The 18,536-nt window shown below is 44.5% G+C and overlaps 1 protein-coding gene across 2 annotated transcripts in view; it reads right to left on the bottom strand.

Annotated features, from left to right (window-relative positions):
- GRK3 (G protein-coupled receptor kinase 3) overlaps positions 1 to 18,536 on the bottom strand; it is a 122,629-nt gene that overhangs the window by 81,868 nt on the left and 22,225 nt on the right. For both annotated transcript variants that reach the window (XM_013063483.2, XM_045081484.1), the window contains exon 2: positions 16,282 to 16,358. In XM_013063483.2, the coding sequence (XP_012918937.2) occupies positions 16,282 to 16,358 (77 nt within the window). The remainder of the gene's footprint in view (positions 1 to 16,281; positions 16,359 to 18,536) is intronic.

Genomic DNA, 18,536 nt, shown 5'->3' with positions numbered 1-18,536 from the left:
GGCACCAGGCAAGTGTTCTGACCCCTCCCTTGTCTCATGGCCCTCTGCATGAGGACACTCAACTGCCACCATGCCAGCCCAGACAGCCCTTCGTGTCCTTGCCCAGTCCCCAAAGCTGACCTAAGATAGGTACTCGGTGGGGACCCCTATGTCCTAACAGTGCCCGCTTACCTCCACCACCCTGGATATCCGTGTAAGCATGCGAAGGTGTTATCAAAAGTCTTCAAGGCTCAGAAGAACAGACACACGACCGTGGACCACCATATGGTCAGGCTGCCACCAACCTGCCAGGGCGAGAAGGCCCACAGCCCACTGGGGTAGAACCCTGAGCAACTCATGGATGGAGCTGCTTTTCATACTTGATGTGCTATTTAGGGAATGTGAAATGAGCACTTAGTAGAGCAAGGAGATGGTATCTGTGATTACTATGTCCCAATTCATTTTACCTTCTAACTAGCTGACTAGTTTGTCAAGTAAATGAAACAGGTGCTTTATAGAGTTACATACTATGTCTAATTTTTGACAGGTGGTGACATTAGGACCTTAAACCGTCTCCCAGAAGTGGGGCTGTGGGAAGCAATGCTGGCTTCGTCAGTGAATGCTCCTCCCACCACGTGCGCAAGGAGGGGGACAGAGGGGACAGCTGCACAGCTGCTGCTCTGTGACCCATTGACTCACAACAGCTGCCCGACCGAGCCCTCCCTCCGCTTCCGAGGGCCAAGGCAAACACCCGGCCCTATGGTGCACAGACACCCACAGGGGCCACGGTAGAGGGGACTGAGGGGCAGCTGGGCATATGATCAGTGGGCCGTCACTTCCCCTCAGCCCCCTGGGTACTGTCACCACACTGAGAAGCAACCACATCATGTACAAATAGACTCTTTACCCAAAACACTGCAAGTTAAAGAGTTTTAGAGCAATGGCAGTTGAGAGAATTTTGTGCTAAGGTAAAAGCCAACCAAACAGAAAGGCAGTTCCTCAGCTGTGTGAATTATTGAACTAGATGCTGAGAGTTGCAAAGAAGGAATGGCCTATCAGGGATGATCTCTAGTCTCAAGAAATTTAAACTCCAGTGAGGGAACCAGCACGAAAGAGGGACCCAGTAGGACTACATTTTCCACCGCAAGTGACAAAGGCATGTCACATGTGGGGAGTCCAGCAAGAACATCAGAAAATGGATGGTTTATAGTCAGAAATCAGAGGGGTTGAGCTGATCCTCCCATGGGTGGACCTGTGAGCAGAGCACCGACCAGATGAAGGCGTTCCACAGAGGGGGACAGAACGCAAAGAGAGGTGTAAGGGGATAGCGCGTAACGCTGGTCACTGGAGGTGGCACCATGAGGAAAAGATGAGGGGAAAGGCTGAGGCCCACTGTGGTGACGTGAATGACAGCAGCAAGCACAACTTCATCCATCGTGGGGGCTGAGGGCAGGCGCAGAACGTGACAGGACCCGATGACGGCTGTCTCCAGAGCACCTTCTGATAGAAAAGGGAAGGAACGTGAAAATAGGAGAGTCAGGCTTGAAATCTGCAGGTCTGGGTGTCATCCTAGCTCCCAGCTTAGGTGGTAGCGGTGGCAATGGGAAAGGAGAGGGCGGCGTGGAACACGGACAGACGGGGTCACACGGGTGACACAGGTGGGGACCCTGGGCATCCAGAGAACACCTGTGATGTTGTTCCTGTCAATAGAAAGCAGCGTGTGATGGAAACGGTGAAGGTGTTCAGGGACCTGTTCTCATGGGAAGTGAAGCCCACCGCCTCGTCCTGACAATGAGGAACAACATCAGGGAAAAACCAACCCCCTCGTGCGTGGAAGCTCTGACACAGGGTCACCTCACAAGACGTGCCCTATGTCCTCGGGAGACCAGTCCGCATACCACGGTGACCACGGGCTGGCACTGTGGAGGGGCCGATGCCAGCTCTGTTAGGTCAATTCCAGCTCAGCCCCTGCTGGTCTGCAAGACGCCTGCTGAGTCACTTCACTGCCAAGCCAGGAAGTTATTTTGAAGACTGACATCTGGACGGAGAGCACTGAGCACCTAGGAGCTTGCTAACGCTGTCTCATCCTCTGACAGTACTGATAACAACTCTTCCCAGGGCTCCTACTTCTCCCGTTTGCCTGTACTGCTCTGGGCCTGCCAGAGACCACCACCTTCCAGCACTCTGTGAAACCACGACAATGGTAGTACACGCCTAGGGTGTTCCCGGTTGTTCAAGTCCAGAGAGTTAACCCATCCTCCCACCTAGAGCCAAATATTTCATTTTAAAAATAAAATTACACCACAGGGCCTAAGACAGTAACAGAAAATGGGACAAAATGAAAGAAGCCACTATTTTCAGACATAAAAGGGGCTATGGTCTGGAGGAGAAGGGAGATAAAGAGGAGGGCTCCAGGACAGGCCAGCTCTTGGCAGGGAGGGACACCTTCTGAACTGTGATACTGGGAGGGAGCCCCAAGCATCGGGATTTCAGGGAATCCAAAGTGCCTGGAAACACGAACAACATAAAAATTAAACGGAGTGGCAACATAACATACTAGAACACACTCAATCCAAAAGAAGAAAAAAAGCAACAGAAGAACAGAGGAAGATGTGATAAATCTAGCCATACTGATAACTATTTCCCCATAAATATAAATATTTAGACAGATATTCTAATTAAAAGGCAGAGATGAGAGACCGGATAGACCATGTGAACACGAACACCAAAAGGGGGTGTGGTTATATCAATACCAGGGAATGCAGACATCAGAACAATGTAGCAGCAGGATGAAGGAGAACATCTCCTAAAGATAAAGAGGGAATATTCTTTCAATGATATTAACCATCGTTATACACATACCTCTCCCCGGGGTGGAGGGGGGGCAGTAGTTCCTCTCCAGCCACTTACCAAAGCAGGAGGACAGCATCTGTAAAAATGTCCACAAGCGGCTTTATTCCTAATGGCCCCAAACTGGCACCCCCGACCCCAATGTCCATGAGCACTGAGGTTCATGAACTCCAGAGGATGACATGCTATTCGGCAACAAAAGAAACCAAGTTCTGGACAAGCCACAGTGTGGATGGCTCTCAAGGAAGGACACTGGCAGGACCAATAAGCCAGACACCAGAAAATGCGCTTGGTTGGAGTCTGTTTAAATGTTCTTCTGGTAAAGGCCAGAGCAGATCCAGGGCTGCCTGGGGCTGGGGGGAGCTGAATACAATGGGACAAGGATGCACTCTTTAAAGTGACGGAATGGGTCCGTTTGCAAGGGCTTTGGTAGAAGTCACATGGGTGTACACTTCTGTCCAAAGTCAAACCCAATCCTTAAGATGCATGTTTCATTGTATGCATATACTTCTACAATTTTTTTTTTTAAAGAACAAGAGCATATGGCATGGTTAGCTGTAAACAAAGAAACAAAAATCAGTAACAACATGGCATCTTCTGAGGAAATCAGATATATCCTGAAAATCATAAATGAGAAGAAATAGGGACAAGGTGGGGCCCAAATCCATGTTCCCAGTAAAGCCATTCTGTTTCAAGTTCTTTTAGACCACCAATTCTGAACCCACTTGCTGGTGTGAGCTTGGGAGCCACAGAACAAAATGAGTTCCAATCGTCTTAAATAGTCACAAATGATTTGGCAAGCAAATGGATTCTGAGAGCAACTCTGAAGGCCAACATCTGTAAGTCATACTTTCTTCCACACTCTGAGCAATGAAAATTTCAATTAAAAAAAATTTTTTTTCCGTGGAAAATAAGTGCATCTTACAAGGGAATAATGTTTGCTTCCTGGGGCATCTGGGCGACTCAGTTAAGCCTTAGACTCTTGGTTTCCACTCAGGTCATAGCCTCAGGGTCGTGAGATCGAGCCCCGCATCAAGCTCTACACTGAGCATGGAGCCTGCTTAAGATTCTCTCTCTCCCTCTGTGCCCCTTTCTTAAAAAGAAATTTTTTTTTTGTTTCTTTAAAAAGGGGCCCTAGAGTCTTAGTGTTCCACTGTTAAAAATAGTCTCTCTGAGAGAGCAGCACAAGTCAGCCTGCCCCACCATGGCTGGGATTTCTTTCTCTCTTAAGCCAAACCTGAAGAATGTTCTCTGCTCCTCATGGAGCAGAAAGTCATCAGCGTGGTGACAAAGCTCTAAGCTCACCTGCAACCAGACAGCATCAGGAAGAATGCAGAGGACGTGTGACAGCAGCCCCCAGCAGGTGGCCCAGTGCAGATCAAGCTCCCTCCATTCCAAGGTACAGGAACAGAACCATTGCCCTCTGACCTCAGCCTCCTACCTGAGCCTTTCCTTCACCTTCCGACCCTACCTGAACCGGAGGACACTGTGTCTCCCACAATCCCCAGACCCTCCCACACCCACTTTTGTGCTGCAATGGGCCGTATTACAAACCCCATCTTCCAGGCTCTAACTCAGTGACTTCTCGCCACCTCCACCTACCCAACTTGTCCAAATGCCAGAATCACCTCCTGCTTCCACCCTTGCCTCCCCAGCCCGTTCCCATGGCAGCTCGTCTGCTCTGTGAACGCCTCAGTAAGTGTGTGCCAGCCTAGTGCTCAGAGTCTCCCATGACCCAGCTCAATCCGAATAGAAGCCGAGGCCTTACAATGGCCCACAAAGCCTGTCCAACCTCCGGCACCTGGCCTGCAGGCACCCAGGACACCCTGATCTGAAACCGCCGCTGGCAAGCCTTGATGAGAATGTGCGGCCCACAGCAAAATTTACTGCATCGGTGACAGAGTTTTTAGTGGTAGATTTCAAACAAACCCTAATAACCACCTTAGAGCGTATCACTACCCTTCCTAGTTGTGACTTTGATTTGAAGTAGAAATACTGACAAAAATCAATAATAAGATAGAAAATCCTCAGAAAAAGCATTTCCAAAACAGCTAAAACCAAGGGATATCCTGACAGCAAACTACCATCTGAAATTTCATAACATGGTTGGGTTGTTTGTTTTGCTTTTTTTTTTTTTAATCCTAATAGGGTCCCGTCATCGCCGTTACTGTTAGTTCAAAAAGCTGACAGACAGCTTGGCCAGTAAAGGGGATGCTTCCTAGACCCTTGGCATTCTCTAGCAATAGAGATTAAGAACCCACATTTGCTAATATTGCTAAAGCATGTGCATTTTCCCCCTAAAATATGTGGATCCTGCCAGGGAGAAAGCTACACCGTTGAGTCAGCTGCAGACGCTGGCTGGTTGGCTACCCTTCCCTCCCTGCTAAGAGAGTAGCCACCCCACATTCACCTTGGGATTCACACTCAGGCCTCAGAAACATCACCAGGAGCCCCCTCAGGGAACTGCAGGGACTCTCCGGTAGGAGTAAACACACTTTGGGTGCTGACATGCCACAAGTCTCTGGGAGTCCCATGCATCCTTTTGCAGAGAGAGCTGGCTGGGGTGGGAAGCCCTCTGTGGCCTGACGTGGTCTTCATCTTTTCCATGTGCCTTGTTGTCTGAAGAGATATTTCCAGCAAAGTGCTGGATCAAAACATATTCAACTGTGAATGTCTCATTTTGCAAAGCACATAACTACATCTGCTACAGAAAGATCTTTGCGCACGATCCCCAAATTCTGGATTTTAGTATCATTACATATTAAATAGGAACTGTACAGTTTTTATGTTTTTTTAAAAGGTGGGGGGGGGGGACTCCATCTGCATGCTAATTTCCACTCTAACTTTTCCTGGTGCAAGGAAGGCAGTTGTGAAGGACAGAACTCCTAATCAAGGCTTTCCTTCCGTGCCTTTGGCCATGTTCTCTTACCTAGCAATGAAATGCTCGGGGCAGTGCTTGGCACATGGGCAGCCATCACCATCCCAAACTACACGGAATTCCTACTAAGCCAACTCAGAAAAAATCAGGGAGGGGCACCTGGGTAGCTCAGTGGGTTAAAGCCTCTGCCTTCAGCTCAGGTCATGATCCCAGGGTCTTGGGATGGAGCCCCGCATAGGGCTCTCTGCTCAGCAGGGAGCCTGCTTCCCCCCTCTCTATCTGCCTGCCTCTCTGCCTACTTATGATTTCTGTCTGTCTAATAAACAAACAAAATCTTAAAAAAAAAAAAGAAAAAGAAAAAGAAAGAAAAAAAATCAAGGAGAATTAAACAGCAACCATTTAAAAGATCATGGCTTGCCAACCTGCAGATCAAGGGTCTAACCGCCCTACCTGAGCATTCCCAGCGTCTAGTGATTGATTAGCAGATGGGAAAGGATTGGGTCATTCTGGTAAAATGGAGCTGTTCTGAATTTTTCTTGGAAGTAACCATTCTAACTGATCTTAAAACTTGGATGATGGCTTTAAAAAGGAAAGTCAGTCCTAGTAAGTATTTTCCTGCTCTCTCCTAGGTCCCACATTCTCAGAGTGGTAAAAGGCCACAGGGCAGGGCAGGTGGCATCCGCCAGCTTGGGCTGGGTCCTGCTGAAGGAGCTGATCCCAGATCCCAGCTGCTGGAGGCCAACACGGGTGAGAAGCCAGCTGAGAAGACTGCCCGCCAGCAGGTTTTTAAGGAACAGCCTTTCCCTCTTCCCCAGTTGTCTGTCTTCTCTGGGCAGCATTCTTATTAGAAACCCAAGCTGGTAATGTTCAGATTACCATTCAGATTAATGTTCAGATTAATGTTGGTGCCCCTAACCTTCCAGGGTTTCCTCCCTCCGCTGCCGCAGCGCAGCCGGGTGCCTGTTGCTGCCTTGGCCTTTTCAATTGAAAATCCAATTAGCTATGCTTAGTCAAGTGTTTATCTCTGCTTTCTGAAAGTTTAAATGGATCTTTAACTCTTTTCCTTGCTAAAAGTCTCCACAAAGGCAAGGATAATTGATGCAGAACTGAATGGGGCCCTGGGTTTTTCTTCTCCATGGGGGCTGGCTGGAGAAAGTTTTGTACAGATAAGCTAGGGCAGGAGCCTGACTCTGCCACTGTCAGTCGGGGCTTGACACTTCCAAACAAAGTGGGGAGCAAAGAGGGAACACACAAGGATTGAAGCTGCTTCCCAGGTTCAGAGTCCCCTTGTCACAACCGAATGCAAGAGTGCCCAATTTGCTAAAATTTGACCCTGGCCTCTGAAGAGAGAGTTGCATAGTCAGACTTTTTTTTTTTTTTTGCAGATTTTAACCATTTTTATGTTTTGAAACACAGAACACTTCAAACAATACTTTTATAAATTTAAGAAAATGGCAAATTTGCTCTTTGAAATTAATAAAAGAGTAATCCTAAAATGTTTTATCTGTGTTGCTTGGGTGTGTGTGTGTGTGTGTGTGTGTGTATGTTTACTATTTCTGTGGTCTTACATAATTATCAATAAATAGGTGCCTATATCACTGTTCACTTTTGTTTCTATAGAAACTGCTCAAAAACCTTTTTCAAAAGGTGATAATTTCTATTTTTCCAATGTATTCTTTTTATAATGAGACATACTTTTGTTCCCAAAGCCCATATCAAGTGTATTTCTTATGCCTTAACCCCAGATGCCAAATAGAATTTATGCATTCTTTCTAAATAAATGTTCTCAGAAATCATGCTAAATATATTCGGGACCAACCCAGGAAATATTTAAGAAATCAAAGTGAAAAGTAAAAATTGAAAAGGAAAGGTACCAGAATGCAAAGAAATAAGACTGTTTTTATTCTGAAACAAGATTCTCTATGGGGATAATCCTAAGGAATTCACAGGCACACACACATCTCCCAGAATTAATAACCTAGTTCAGCAAGAAGGCAGGATCCAAGACCACTAGACAAAAACCCATTCTGTTTCCACATACTAGTGATGATCAGCCAAAAATGAAATTAAGGAAAAATTTCCATTCAAAATAGCATCAGAAAGAGTAAAATACTTGGGAATACACTTAATGTGATGTAGAAGGCTGAAAGTCACAAAGCAGTGTTGAGAGAAATTAAAGACGACCTAAATAAACATGGAGACATTTCATTTTCATGGATCGGCAGACTTAATGTTGTTAACGTGGCAATTCTCTCCATATTGATCTGTAGATACAACACAATCCTGGCAGGAATTTTTTTTTTTTTTCAGAAATTAAAAATCTGATGCTAAAATTCATATGGAAAAGCAAAGGATCCAGAACAGCCAAAAGTAATTACGAAAAGAAAAAAAAGGACAAAAGTGGGTGGACTTTTTTTTTCACTATAAGGAACTCTCAAGTTGCATTTCTATTTTATTTTTTTTTAATTTCTTTTCAGCATAACAGTATTCATTGTTTTTGCACCACACCCAGTGCTCCATGCAATACGTGCCCTCCTTAATACCCACCACCTGGCTCCCCCAACCTCCCAACCCCTGCCCCTTCAAAACCCTCAGGTTGTTTTTCAGAGTCCATAGTTTTTCATGGTTCACCTCCCCTTCCAATTTCCCTCAACTCCCTTCTCCTCTCCATAGCCCCATGTCCTCCATGTTATTTGTTATGCTCCACAAATAAGTATAACCATATGATAAATGACTCTCTCTGCTTGACTTATTTCACTCAGCATAATCTCTTCCAGTCCCGTCCATGTTGCTACAAAAGTTGGGTATTCATCCTTTCTGATGGAGGCATAATACTCCATAGTGTATATGGACCACATCTTCCTTATCCATTCGTTCACTGAAGGGCATCTTGGTTCTTTACAAGTTTGGCGACCATGGCCATTGTTGCTATAAGCATTGGAGCACAGATGGCCCTTCTTTTCCCATGGAATGGGAGAAGATATTTGCAAATGACAGTACAGACAAAAGGTTGATATCCAGGATCTATAAAGAACTTCTCAAACTCAACACACACAAAACAGACAATCATATCAAAAAATGGGCAGAAGAAAGACACTTCTCCAATGAAGACATACAAATGGCTATCAGACACATGAAAAAATGTTCATCACCACTAGCCATTAGGGAGATTCAAATTAAAACCACATTGAGATACCACCTTACACCAGTTAGAATGGCCAAAATTAGCAAGACAGTGGGTGGATTTTTATTTCCTGATTTCAAAACTTACCATAAAGCCATAGTAATCAAGACAGTGTAGTACTAGCCTAAGGCAGAAATCAATGGAACAAAACTGGGAGTTTAGAAATAAATCCTGCAATTATTGTCAATTAATTTTCAACAAAGATGCCAAGACAATTCAATGTAGAAAAGAAGCTTTTTTTTTTTCTTTTTGAGAAAGAGAGAGAGAGCACATGAGAGGGATGGGGCGGGGAGTAGGCAGAGGGAGAGAGAATATCAAGCAGACTCCATGCCCAGCGTGGAGCCCTGCTCGGGGCTTGATCCCATGACCCTGCTATTGTGACCTGAGCTGAAGTCAAGAGTCAGATGCTAACCACTGAGCCACCTGGCACCCCAAGAAATGTTTTTTCAATACATGTATTCAGACAATTGGATATCCACTGCATGCAAAAAAAAAAAAGAATTTAAACCCTTACCTCACATCACACACAAAAACTAACTCAAAAATCAACCAAAGGCCTAAAGGTAAGAGCTAAAATGATAAAAACTTCCAGAAGAAAGGAAGAAAATCTTCATAGCACTCAACTAGACAGAAAAGTTCTTAGATACGACACAAAAGTACAATTTTCAAAAATGTATTGGTTGAGTTTCATCAAAATTAAAACCTTCAGCACTTCAGAAGTCACAATTAAGAAAATGAAAGGGAAAAGCCAGTCACTGGGAGAAAATATCTGTAAATCACACATATGATAAACAATATAAAGACAATTTCTTAAATGGACAAAAGATTTAAATAGGCATTTCACCAAAGAAGATATAAGGACACTAATCAGCGTAAACATGTTCAGTGTCACTAACTGTTAGGGAAACACACATCAAGACCACCATGAAGTAACCATGAGACCCATGAGATTGTTAATGACCAGAAAGACAAGAGCAAGGGTTGATGAGATGACGGTAAGCCTGGAACTCCCATAAACTGACACCAAGAATGAAAAGTACTACAGCCTCTTTTGAAAACTAGAGTGATTTCTTAAGAAGTAAAACAGGAGCATACCAAACGTCCCAGCAATTTCAAACTCCTTGCCGTATACCTAGGAGAGATGGAGACCTATGGCCACACTTGCACATGAACACTTCCAGCAGCACTGTTTTATAACAGATGGTGGGAATAATCCAAATGGATAAGAGAATTTGTGATCTATCCATATGATGGAATATTAATTCAGCCTCCAAAGGGGGTGAAGGACTGGCAGGCACAATATGGCTGAACCTCCAAAATCTGACACTGAATGAAATGAAAGAAGTCAGATGCAGAAGACTATGGGCTAGACACCGCAAATTTCCACTCACATGAATGGGAGTCAGTGTTACCAACTGAGATGTTCCCTGGCAGGAGGTGATGTAATGTTACATTAGCCATGTGTTCTTGGAACATGAGGGTAACATTTGCATACTTAGTGAATTAAGTGCCTACTTTGGAGTCTCCTTATAATCAGAAACACCGCCCTCTAATTAGAGTGGGTAGGCAGACAGAGGCGCTAAGTAGATTGTCGACAGACGGGTGGAATTTATCAAAGCCCATGCATCTCACTTGCATATTAGGAGATTACTTCAGTGTATCTTATAGAAAGAAAACAGTAACAAAATCTTTATCAGAATTGATCATTTCATTTGACTGCCTTTCAGTAATAACTAGTATCCCTTTAAAACCATTCTTTGGGGACGCCTGGGTGGCTCAGTTGGTTGGGCAGCTGCCTTTGACTCAGGTCATGATCCCAGGGTCCTGGGATAGAGTCCCGCATCGGGCTCCTTGCTCAGCAGGGAGCCTGCTTCTCCCTCTGCCTCTGCCTGCCTCTCTGTCTGCCTGTGCTCGCTCGCTCTCTCTTCCTCTGTCTCTGACAAAATAAAAAAAATAAATAAATAAAACCATTCTTTGGACAAGCCAAACCAAGAACACTGTGTTAATACCTAAATGCAGAAGTTGTACTGACAGCAAATTAGGGATCAGGGTAATTGATGTCCATTATGACATACAATTTCTGGATAAGGAGGAGAAGGAAGATAAAGCAGCCTGTCACGTATTTTTTACTCTGAAAACTGGCAATTAAAAACAAAATTAAGCATTTATCCTGCTATATCAGTTTTATCTCGCTGTGTAATGAATCACCACAAACTCAGTGACTTGAAAACACTACCCATTTCTGAGCTCACAGTTCTGGAGGTCAGAAGTCCTGGTGGGCCCCATTGGCTTTCCTGCTCGGGGGCTCACAAGGCTGAAGTGTTGGCAGGCCAGGACTTACCTAGAGGCCCAGGGGGATCTGCCTTCAACCTCATGCAGACTGTGGGCAGAATTCAATTCCTACGGTTGTAGGACTACGATCCTGGTTTCCTTGCTCAGCACCCAGAGAGCACCCACAACCTTCTCACTCAGTGCCCACCCTCCTTCCCCCGTACCTGCAAAGTTGGGAACGCCATATCTAATGGCTCCCGTGCTTCGGTCTCTCTGTCTTCCTCTTCTGCTGCCAGCCTGAGGAAATACTCTGCTGCGAGTGATGAAGCCCACCCCGAACACAGTCTTGATTTCCTCTACAAAATCTCCTTCACTGGGTTGCTCGTGGGAGTCATGCTGGGAGGCCAAATTCATAGGAGCTGCCTTCAGACTCAGCCAAGCACATCTACCTTTCCAACATAAACCATACTTATTTTTTTAAAGAGTTCATTTATTTTAAACAGAGAGAGAGAGAGAGAGCATGCATTTGAAGGGGAGGAGCAGAGGGGGAAAGACAAGCAGACTCCATGCTGAGCACAGAGCCTGATGCAGGGCTTGATCCCACAACCCTGAGATCATGACCTGAGCCGAAATCAAGAGTTGGACGCTTAACAGACTGAGCCACCCAGACATCCTCCTACATGAGCTATATTTGAAGGCAACCAAATAGCCTCAGTTGATGAGCAGAAGTAATAACGATGGAGGGAATGGCATAATTAGAAAACCCCCATTTGGCAGCTCCCTAAAAATATAAGCGATTTAGGCAGCTAGCGTCCAGGAAAATGAAACCAACGGCAGATGACAGCTTGATGGGGAACTGCAGAGCTGACCATACCTGAACCCACTCTAGAGCCAGGACTACCAAGCAACACCTACGTGTCATGTGCCTCCAGCCACAAAGTACATAGCACCACCTGTGAAGCACTCTTGCCAAAACAGTCGAACCAATCTAATAAGCTGTTAGAGCTAGCTTTCAGCTTACAGGAAATACAGAAAATAGAAGTGCAATTTAAATGATCTCAGAAAGAAGCGAACAGAAAAATCCAGAACGTGGAACATTCTGCAATACAACTGACCCAGTTTCTTCAAGAAGTCAATTACCTGCATGGGGAGAGGGGAGGTGAAGGGCAGGGTCACCTGTTCTTGGTTAAAAGACACATTACTGCCAACTACAATATAAGAATAATATTTGGATCCTGATTCAAACCAACCAAAAGTAAATGGACATTTTTAAGTTAATCAGAAAAAAACTGACTATAGACTCAGAATTACAATAAGCATCATCATTAGATATTAAACTAAGAATCATCATCTTCATTGGTTGGGGTAGAGATGAAGGTTGTATAAGAAAACACCTGTCATTTTTAGAGATGCCTATAGGGCTGAAACCCTATAAGGGGCTTGCTAATTGCTTTAAAATATTTTGGCGCACACAGAGAGAGGATGGACGAGGCTGGGAGAGCAGAATGTTGCAAAAGAACGAACATGGGTAATGCATACATATGAGGAACAATTAGTCCACTTTGGGGCATGACTCAATATTTTTATAATATATACAATTCCATTTCAGAGCCTTTATTCATGGAGCATCTGTTGAGAACCAACCACCATCTTAAGGGTGTCACAGACATTTCTCACAACTGCCTTAAGCAGTAGGTACTATTCTGACCCCCACTTTTATAGGTAAGGAAACTAACGACATCCCACCTGGTTTGGGGTGGAGCCAACAGGTCAGCCAGTCAGCCTTCATCTCAACAAAGCCTCAGAGGCCAGTGAAGGAGAGATTTCTACCTTTTCCGTATCACAAAGCATTTTCACACATGCTTGCAGGCAATCCCCCAAAACTATGTGCTCACCATCAGCACCAGGGAGGGTGGAAGGTGCTGGAAGGCAGAAAAGGAGCTGACAGGCAGGGGATACAGGGGGAAAGGGAAACAACAGAACCACAGAAAAGTAAGAAGGTGGTGACACATGGAGACAGTCATAGAAAGGGGCTGATGGAACAGACAGACAAGACAAAGGCAAAGGAGGTGGGGGGTGCTGAAATGGGAAGATGGAGAACCTACAGAGCTGGCCCCCTTCCCCTCTGCCCCCACCCAACACGAGCCGGAAAGGAGAAAGCCGGAGAGCAGGAGGAGAGGCCAGACAGACACTGATCGGGCGGCCATGCCGGACATAGCTGCACAAATGTGTTTGGCCAGGTGACCACGGACTCTTCTCTCCCCATCCCGTCCCCTAGGCAGCTACTGTTCTTTCCTGTGACCTTCCAAGTTTAGACTCAACTTCCCCCGACTGGCTCCATGCTCACAAAGGGGAAGGAAGGGAAGAGGAAGAAATTATTTATTCATCTAAGCACCTTTTAAAATTCTTTAAAACTGTTTAATGGTGATAGAATTCACAGGCCACCAGTGTCCCACGAAGCCGCCCTTGGGACAGAGCCCATGTAGCTGGGCCTATGGTGCGAGGCTACCCTCATGCCAGTAAGTCACTCGGGTCAAGGGCTCCTGGGGCCAACCACCTGTAAGGCTTGGATCAAAACAATGGAAAAGACATGCCTGGGGGCCTGCATGTGTATTGGGGGGATGGCAGACAGGAAAGGTGTGAGGATCAGAAAACACAACAGGAGAAAGAATCCTCAGAACATCTTACAGACTGGCCTGAGAGCTCAGGGGAGAGCAGGTTTGCCACAGTTCTCCAGTATGCCTTAGTAATGGGGAACCACATGCTCCAATTACTGGTCAAGACCCGCCTTCCTCCCATGCCAGCATTATTTATAATAGCCAAAAAGTGGAAATAATCCAGACATCTGTTGACAGACACAAGGATGCACAAGACATGGCACAGCCATATAGTGGAAGACCGCCGAGCATTGATAGGAATGAGCTCTTGGCACACGCTTTAACATGGATGACCTTGAAAATGATTTGTGAGGAGCCCCATGCAATGGCCACTTATCATCTGGTTCAATCTAGAATGCCCACCACAGGCAAATCTATAGAGGCAGAAATTAAACTGGTGGTATCTAGGGGTGGGGGGGTAGAGTGCCAATGAGTATGGAGCCTCTTTTTGGGGGGTGCTGAAAATGTCCTAAGATGAGGCTATGGTGTGGGTTTGCACAAGGCTGTGAACACACTAAAAAGTACCGAACCGTATTCGTGACAGGAGGGTATTTTATGCTGTGTAAAACAGATCTCAGTAAAGCTGCAGATCGCTATTTTAAATTCAACTAAAGAATAAGTCGTTCCTTTTTTCCTTTCGCTCCCAAAGATAAGGCGTTTCTCTCTTATTATGGGGAGAGTTTTATTTTCTGTTCTTTAGCACAAAAGCAGAAGCAACGGGGAACCTTTATACAGATGACAGTTAACCAAACGCCATGAACACAGTGAGAAGCAGCAATAAAACATGAGATGAAGGTCAAACACTTTTCACCACTCTGTTCCCATACCAAATCCCAATAACTGGGCAATTCTCCATCTGCTTGTCCGGAACCCAGCACCCAACTTTTGACCACTAAGGGGGACTAAAGGGGTTACCACAGAAGCTGTATTGCCTTAGTAGATGGCTAATTTGTAAACTAGACAAGAAGTTTACCAAAGTCCAAGACTTTCTGCATCGGCTTCTACTTTACTTGAACACAAAAGAGCATCATGACTCTTTCTAAAAGAAAAAAAAAAAAAAAACTATCTGGTTCTTATGGGGTGACCCTCTCTACTGTACATTTTAGATTCGTTGTTTCTCTCCCAAGAGCCTTTCCAGAATGACCAGAGAAGGAGGAGGACAAATGAGAACAAGTCACCTCACCAACCTGAGTCACTGTGTCCTAACCTGTAAATGGCAGGGCCACCCAGACTCACTGCAAAGGATATTCAGTCTCAGTGGGGATCTGAGTTCCAGGAAACTTTAGTACAATCACAGTTTCTTGAAATTTTAATAAAGTCACATCCTCTAGGGTTAAAATAATTTATAAACCATGACACAGTTCCTCGGCAAACCTTCTCTGAATAATTGTGGGAGGCAAGTAAGGAGCAAAGGAAGGGAAAAAAAAGCTTCCCATTCTGTTATATTCAGCTAAGGTGATTTCATGTAAAATCCTAGAATTATCTTTTATCACATTACTATGGGCAGATCAACAATGCAGTCAGCTGACAGGCCAAACGATAAATCCTATCCTATTGAGAACAAAATCTTGTTCAGGAAATTCCTGGACAGCAGGAGCTGATTTGGGGGAATAAAAAAAAGAAAAATAGGTAGATTCCAGCTCTTACATAACCCAGTGGACAGTCACCTCTGAACACACTGGCAGTTCTGTGGAAGACAGGCAAGAACACGATAATCCATTGCTTTGCAGGCCTTGAAACCCCACACTCAAGCAATCCCTGCTCAGTCCTAATTTCTCCAGGCATTAACTGCTGATCATCAGAGAGCAGACCTATAGGTATATCCACACACCTGCATGGGCCAGGACCAGCACTGGGCAGAGCTGGGTACCAGCTGGAGAGAGATGGCTCCTTGACCTCTAGGCACTCTAGGGGAGTCCTGGTGACCCGCTAAGTAAATGGAAGGGAGTCACGGGGATAAGAGTGATTGACGTGAAGCTGACGATGACTGGGCAGCATGCAAAAGCTATAAATTAGCCCATGAAAAGTGGTAAGATCATGTAAGCCAGCCCCACGCTTTGGAAGGAGATGGCCAGCCACCGGGTTGCAGTATGTTATTGAAGACCCATGCCAATTCCTTGTGATCACTGTAAGTACAAGAGCAGTGAGGGAGGCTGGGGACCTCAGACTTGGGTCCGAGTAGAGAGTGTTTCTTTCTGGTTACCAACTATCCAATACTTTGATTTTGGCAACCTCCCAACTGCCTTAAAACCTCGAATCAAACTAATGTGTTTCCCAATAGTTTATGCACAAGACATTACCAGGGATGTAAGGAACCACTCAGTATCTTATTATTACATGAAACCTCCTTCCTCCCCAGCTGAGCTACAAGCCACCCAAAGCACTATGCATTTATACACAACGGGAATGCCACCCGAAACCACACTAGCTCACAGTATGCCAAGTGAGAAAGTGGCACTTACCAATCTTCTGATTAAAAATCTTGTCAAAGGTGATTTCATTTCTCTCCTGAAGATACTTCTGCATCACACTCCGGATACTGAAAGAGAAGAGGCACATGTTTTTAGAGGTGACAGCTTGTATCATGAGAAACCATCCCCAGAGTGGACAACATGTGACTGTCTGAGCTCAAGGCTGCTGGTCGACCAGAGAGCCCTCAAACTGACATCCACGACTGCACAGAGGGCTGATGGCATGGGGGGCATCATGGCTCCAGCTGGGGTCCTCTCCTGGGACTCAGGGCCGACCTGACATGTGGACTCTTGACCAAAAATAACTTAAGGACTGACTGTGGAAAGCTCGCCCTCAACACCACCGTTTGTCAAAATACACACGAGCATGCGCACATGTGACACATTCTACTAATCGATTAATGAGCTTCTTTCTAAAACAAAAGCAAATGTTCCCTGGATACATGACTGAGACTTTTTTTAAAAACCACACTTCTATACATCAACAATAAACAGCGAGAAAACATAATTAGAAGGAAGATTTCACTTAAGATAAAATAAGAAACACCAAATGCCTTGAAATAAATCCTTAAAAATATGTGCAAGAACTTTGTAGGGAAAATTACAAAATGTGTTGAGAGACATAACAGAAAATCTTAATAGATGGAAAAGTACACCACAGTTATGAACAGAAAGATGGAATACTGCAAAAATCCAACATCTACCCAAAGTTATCTATAAAATCATTTCAACCCCAACTCCCATCACTATTGCAGAGAGTTCTTCATAGAACAAAAAAATGATTACGTCTTTATAAACTGTATGCAGAACAACATGGGATCAAGAATAGCAAAAACGTGTATAAAGAATATCGAGAACAGGGCTTACTCTGAAGCTAAAATGAAGACAGGATAAACAAATTAAACAATGAAATGGAATAGAGAGCATATAAATATAGAATTTCAAGGTATAAGGCAGAGAAGGCAGAAAAATGGAGAAACTAGGGATTATTCAACAAGTGAACCAAAAGTGAATAATCAAATGGAAAAAGCAGAAACTGAGTCTCCATCATCCACTGGTGGGGAAAAAAATTGGAAGCAGCACCCCCCTCCTTTAAAAACTTATTAAAACAAACTATTTGAGGTACAATCTATATAATTAAATGCATATTTATATGCATCAATAGTTTTTCACATATAACTACCATCTTAATCAAGATATAAAATACCTTTTAAAGATTTTACTTATTTATTTGAGAGAGAAAAAGAGCACGAGCAGGGAGGAGGGGCAGAGGCAGAGGGAGAGGGAGAAGCAGACTCCCTGCTGAGCCAGGAGCCCCATGAAGGGCTCCATCCCAGGATCCTGGGATCGTGACCTCAGCTGGAGTCAGACACTTAGCTGACTGAGCCCCTCAGGTGCTCAAGATACAGAATATTCCTATCACCCCAAAAGATGCCCCTTTGCAATCAGTCTCCCCAAATTCTAGGATCCAGGCAATTACTGATCTCCTTTCTGTTAATGCAGATTACTTATCCCAGTCCTAGAATTTTAGATAAATAACATCATACAATATGTTGTCTTGTGTGTCTGGCTTCTTTCACTTGACATAAGCAAGCTTCCTCCATACTGCTGTGCACATAAGAATTTAGTTCCCTCTTATTGCCAAGTAGTATGGCATTGTATGAATATTCCACCATTTGTTTGCCCGTTCATCTGCTGATAGACATTTGGGTCATTTCCAGATTGGGGCTATTATGAATAAAGCCTCCTTAAATATTTGTGCGTAAGACTTTTTATGGGCACATGTTTTCATTTCTCATGGGTAAATATCTAGGAGCAAAATTGCTGGTCATATGGTTAATTATATTTAACATTATGAAAAACGGCTGAATTATATTCCAAACTGTGTGATGTTACATTCCCACCAACAATGTGTGAAATCCCAGTTGCCCCATATCCCTTGTCAACACTTTGGTTGTCAGTCTTTTCCATTTTAGCCACTCTGTTAGGTAGTGTAGCAATAGCTTATTTTAATTTCCTTCTCCCTAATGAATGATGATGTTGAGTACATTTGGACATTATTGGATTACTGGAGTGCTGACATCTTCTCCCGTAAGATGTGCAGTGAAATCTTCTACCTACCTTTTAATTGAGTTGTGTGTCTTATGACTCAACTGTAAATTTTCTATGTCCTGGAAACAAGTCCGGTGTCAGATTTATGTGATCACAATATTTTCTCCCAGTCCACACTCTACCTTCGTTGCCTT

The sequence above is a fragment of the Mustela putorius genome, unplaced genomic scaffold (assembly GCF_011764305.1).
Source record: "Mustela putorius furo isolate JIRA1106 unplaced genomic scaffold, ASM1176430v1.1 tig00000578_pilon_pilon_pilon, whole genome shotgun sequence".
Lineage (NCBI taxonomy): Eukaryota > Metazoa > Chordata > Mammalia > Carnivora > Mustelidae > Mustela > Mustela putorius.
Note: the sequence above shows the minus strand (reverse complement) of the source record. Positions and strands in the feature narration are given on the sequence as shown.